This window comes from Semicossyphus pulcher, unplaced genomic scaffold (assembly GCF_022749685.1).
Source record: "Semicossyphus pulcher isolate SPU_LCO1_2020_fin unplaced genomic scaffold, fSemPul1.0.p SCAF_25, whole genome shotgun sequence".
Classification (NCBI taxonomy): Eukaryota; Metazoa; Chordata; class Actinopteri; order Labriformes; family Labridae; genus Semicossyphus; species Semicossyphus pulcher.
The window spans coordinates 568,196-572,740 of NW_027211699.1; the positions used below are offsets into that span (position 1 = coordinate 568,196).

General features: G+C 41.8%; 1 protein-coding gene across 1 annotated transcript; it reads left to right on the forward strand.

Annotated features, from left to right (window-relative positions):
• The first annotated feature begins 2,253 nt into the window (after positions 1–2,253).
• LOC138604407 (calponin homology domain-containing protein DDB_G0272472-like) lies at positions 2,254–4,100 on the forward strand. The gene has a single exon (XM_069676332.1). It carries the CDS (start codon positions 2,554–2,556, stop codon positions 4,021–4,023), a length of 1,470 nt encoding a protein of 489 aa, XP_069532433.1. The 5' UTR covers positions 2,254–2,553; the 3' UTR covers positions 4,024–4,100.
• Positions 4,101–4,545: the final 445 nt, after the last annotated feature.

A 4,545-nucleotide genomic window follows, 5' to 3' on the forward strand; every position in this document is an offset into this window, starting at 1 on the left:
CGCTTCTGCTCACAGTTGTTTATGATTTATTAGTCATTGTTTTGCATATCACAAATTACAAAGAAATTACAAATTCTCCTCCTACTTTCGTTTGCATGTAACTCAAATCTCTCAAAACTCCAAAATTTTGTCCTCTATCTCATTATTCTCTCAAGTAAACTTATCTTGAGTGAGTAATGTACTCACGTCTACGGAAGCCCTTAGCAGACATGCATCAATACATTTTATTTACTCAATTTTCCAATGATAACGCGTTATTTCTGGTTGTTTTCTTGAGATCTCGACTTATTTTTCTTGTTATCTCGGGAAAACAAAGCTGGTTCCCAATTATAATGGATTCATTTATCTGGTTATCTCGAGATAACAAAGCTTATTTTCTTGTGATCACGGGATCATTTTCCGCCGATCCACAAAACAAAATAACAGGCTGGTCACAATAATAGACCAGGACATGCCATGCTGCCATTGCCCACACTAATGAGGTAAGTTAAGCCTGTTTTTATTGGGGGTTTTTTGTGCTTTTGTAACTCTGGGGATACAACTAATGTTATAGTGGTGCCATGTCGCTATCTTGTGATAATGTGATAAATAAGTCAAGATCTCGAGAAAATTACCAAAAATAACCCTAAATTATCCCAGGAAAACGGAGTAAATAAAATGTATGGATGCATGTCTGCTAAGGGCTTCCATACACATCACCTAACAAAGGTATAAAACGTAAGTTCACCTGAGTAAACAAACTTTGCATTATTTGATTGAAGCCCGGTCTCAGCAGTGCACACACCCTGTAGAGTAGGAGAAGTTTCCAGAAGTTGTGTTGACTAGAAACTTTGTAAAAGCAGGACAGTTTCTGAGACTCTGGGTAAGTTATTTAACAACACTCATTATATATATTTTCCAGCTTTGATTTCCGTATTTACACAACACAGTTGTGACTAGCTATTTTTCTGTAGGCCTTAACAAAAACTCCTCACAGGTTAATGTTAACTTATAGCAGCCAAGGTAGCTATAAGTGAAGCCATGCCTTTGACATGAGAGCTAGCTACTTAAAAACTAGCTACTTAATGCATGAGCCATTTATTTTAGTATTTACTGTTTAGGTGCAATACGACAAGAATGTATATCAACCTTTTAATTTGAATCTGCTTTGGAAAAATGTGATGTAACAACCTTTCATCCTTACGTTTACTATTTTTCCCCTCCAGTAAATCAATGATGCTACAGCCTTCAGAACTGCTTACCTATGTTTCCCAGTGGATTGTTCCTGGAGCACGATGTGGGAGAAGTGATTTCTTCAACTTCTGTTTTGTGAGTATTGCATATTTTGGTTTTGAGGTTCCATCTCAGTTTCTAACTTATTTTTATAAGCCGTCACAGAGGTTCCAAGTCAAGCAAGAATTAAAGTCTAGCCAACTGTTGATTTTTATTTGTTATCTATAGCTGAGCTTTAATCTTCAATATGATATAAGAAAAAACATACTTTTGCTATCTCAATTAGGTATTTTGTCATGAAAGTTTGCCTTTTACTTTGATAGTAGTATCCAGTGCCACTTACAGATTGTATGTCTGGCATTTGGAGCACACAGTATAATCTTAAACAAGAGAGGGAAACTCAAACACTCAACAAAGACACAAAGGAGTTAGCAGATATTTAAATATTCTAATGATACTTTTCAATTTTCTTTGTTTAGGATTGAAATAAATAGTTGGATTTAAAGACACAATATATTAAAGATGCATTTTAGGATTTATTTCAAGTTATCAGGATGATTAGGAGGCTTTAAACATAATTTGAACACTGTTAGTGTGGCTGAACATTTGAATGACAGAATGTAATTTTGAATGGAAACGCTCAGGGAAAAATACATCTGGACTGCAGTCCCCATCCTGGCCAAAATAAAAAGACGTGGTGTCGACAACATAATTATTCTAGATGTTTGCATTTTTTCCTGACCTCTGGAATAAAGGTTTAATTCCAGCCATTTATAAAAGTGGAGACAAAAATGACTTGAATATTTATGTTTTATTTATAGTACTGAGAGAACATCCATCTAGCTGTACATTAAGAAAAGTCCTGACTGTGTACACACACATATACACACACATACACACTGTGAAACATTCAAATCTTTCATAAACACACACATAGATCAATAAATTACACCTTTTCCCATTTGTATGTTTGGTTATTTAATTGTTTTCTTTTGATTTCTGTCTTTGGCAATATTGTGTGTTGCATTAATGTAAAGTTTATGGAATTGTTTTGAATTGAATTGGGACTTTGGAACTCTTCAAAGCAACATCAAATGCATGAACATCAAAGGAAGAAAGGCATTTTATGCTGACATAATGGATGACATCATAAAGTCTACATAAAGTTTATAAGTAGGAGTGGAGCTGTGCAGGCAGTCATATCATTCGTACCTTTCAATAAGTGTCACCACTGTGAGAAAGAGAATTGATATAGACCTCAGATATAGATCACTATCTTATCAGAGACATTCAGCAGATTTAGGCAGCATTCATTTGAGACTGACTAAAACCAGCCAAAAGATGCAGCAACCAAGAAACCAAAAAAGGAACAGGAGGCTCTTCAGACAGCAGGCTGCAGGTGGAGCACAGCAGCATATCCCGGGGGAGCTTGAAACCCTCCGTCGAGATGTGCGGCAGCTCACTGAACTGCTGGAAAGAGAGAGGGCTCATTGTCGCCGCGAGAAGGACCAGAGACTCCTCATCAGCAATGAGCTGGAGGATGTCAAGCAGCAGTTGGTGAAACAGAAAACCCTGAAAGAGATGTACATCAACAGGGGAAAGGACACTAAGAGAGACCTGGAAAGGCTGGAAAAGTACAGCAAGGAGGAAACTCTTAGTGTAACAAAGATTGCCACAATGGTGAGGGACACCACTCGGCAAAAAAAGAAGAAACATCTTCATGCCGACTACGAGGAGCTGCAAGTGGCACACTTGGTAAGCACGGAGAGGTTTACTGCAGAACTCCAGGGGGAGAGGGAGCAAATCGAGGTCCTCCAAAAAGAACTGGAGAAGACGGAGGTTTCTAACCATGAGCTCAGCCTCAGGTACGAAACCGACGTCCTTAGTTCCAGACAGCTGGTCGAGACTCTTAAGTTTGAGCTTCAGCAGCAAGTTGAAGCTCACGCTGAAAGAGTTTCACAGGACCAGCATGTCATAAAGACCTTGCGAGCTGAGCAGGACGCCCTCCGGCAGACAATGGCCGAGGAGATCCACAACCTGCAGCAGACATCCTTCGAGAAAGAGAAACAGTTCTGGACCGAGCTGGAGGAGTTAAGAACTCAGCTCTGTGTTCATAAGCTCATCGAGAAAGATTATGAGGAGCTGCAGTCGGCACATAAAATCTGCCAAGAGAGGTTCTCAGCTGAGCTGCAGGAGGAGAAGAACAACACCAAGCTTCTCCAGGAACAACTGGAGAGCTTGAGAGTGTCAAAGCAGCAGCTCAGTCAGCGATACCAAACTGATGTGCTCGCTGTGAGACAGCAGGCTGAGAGCCATCAGCGAGAGCTTGAGACCCAAATCAAGTCTCTCATGAACAAGGAGGCGGACGACCAGGTTCTCATCTGGAACTTGGAGGCTGAAAAGGGCGTCATTCAGCAACAGATGGCGGAGGAGATCAACACCCTGCAGCAGAACATTGTCGTGAAGGAGACCAATTATTGTGGAGAGCTGGAGGAGCTGAAAACTGCTCTTAGCATCCAGCTCGCACGCAATATGCAGCTTCAGAACGAACTGCAGGCGAACAGGGAGGACAACCAGCCGCCAAAACGAAAGAGGTCGAGGTGTGAGGAGCCTGAGGAAGACCAGCAATGCATGGAGACCAGCTCCTGTGCATCTGCTGCAACTTCAGGAACACAACCGCAGCCTGTTGAAGAGGAGGCCAGAGTGTCTGCCGAGCAGCCACAAGAAGGGACGCCGAAGCAGCCTTCTTTGTGGAAGCAAGCCAGACACTTCCTTGGTTTGAGGAAGCCTGAGAGTTGGAAGAAAAAGTAGTCTTCCCCTCTCCCCCTCCTCCCCCCCCCCACCTTTCCTAACCCCCCTCCCCTCCTCCTCCCCCCCTCCTTTCCTAACCCCCCTCCCCTCCTCCTCCCCCCCTCCCTTCCTAACCCCCCTCCCCCTAAACCACCAACCAAAAGACCTTCTACACAGCAGTCATGTTGACTTGCTGTAGTTTCAAGTCAACATGTCTGCTGTGAAAAGGGTTTATTTCATAACGCGGGCATGGCGGTTGCAGTGGTTAGCACTGTGACCTCACAGGAAGTGACCTGCCGCCCAGTGGGTAACTTTCTGTGTGGAGTTTGTATGTTCTCCCCATGCCTTCATGGGTTTTTCCCCGGGATGCTCCGGTTTCCTCCCAAAAATCCAAAGACATGCAGCATAGGTTAATCGGCTACTCTAATTTGTCAATAAAATTAAGAATCAAAAAAAAAAAAAAAAAGTAAAATGTAACATTTCTTCATATATAGGTGTATTTCGTGGTTGAAGTTGTTTTACATTAAAGTTATTAACAACATG

What these genes read in the sequence shown, in the direction of transcription:
- LOC138604407 (XM_069676332.1), top strand. Translation starts at nt 2,554, where the DNA reads ATGCAGCAACCAAGAAACCAAAAAAGGAACAGGAGGCTCTTCAGACAG.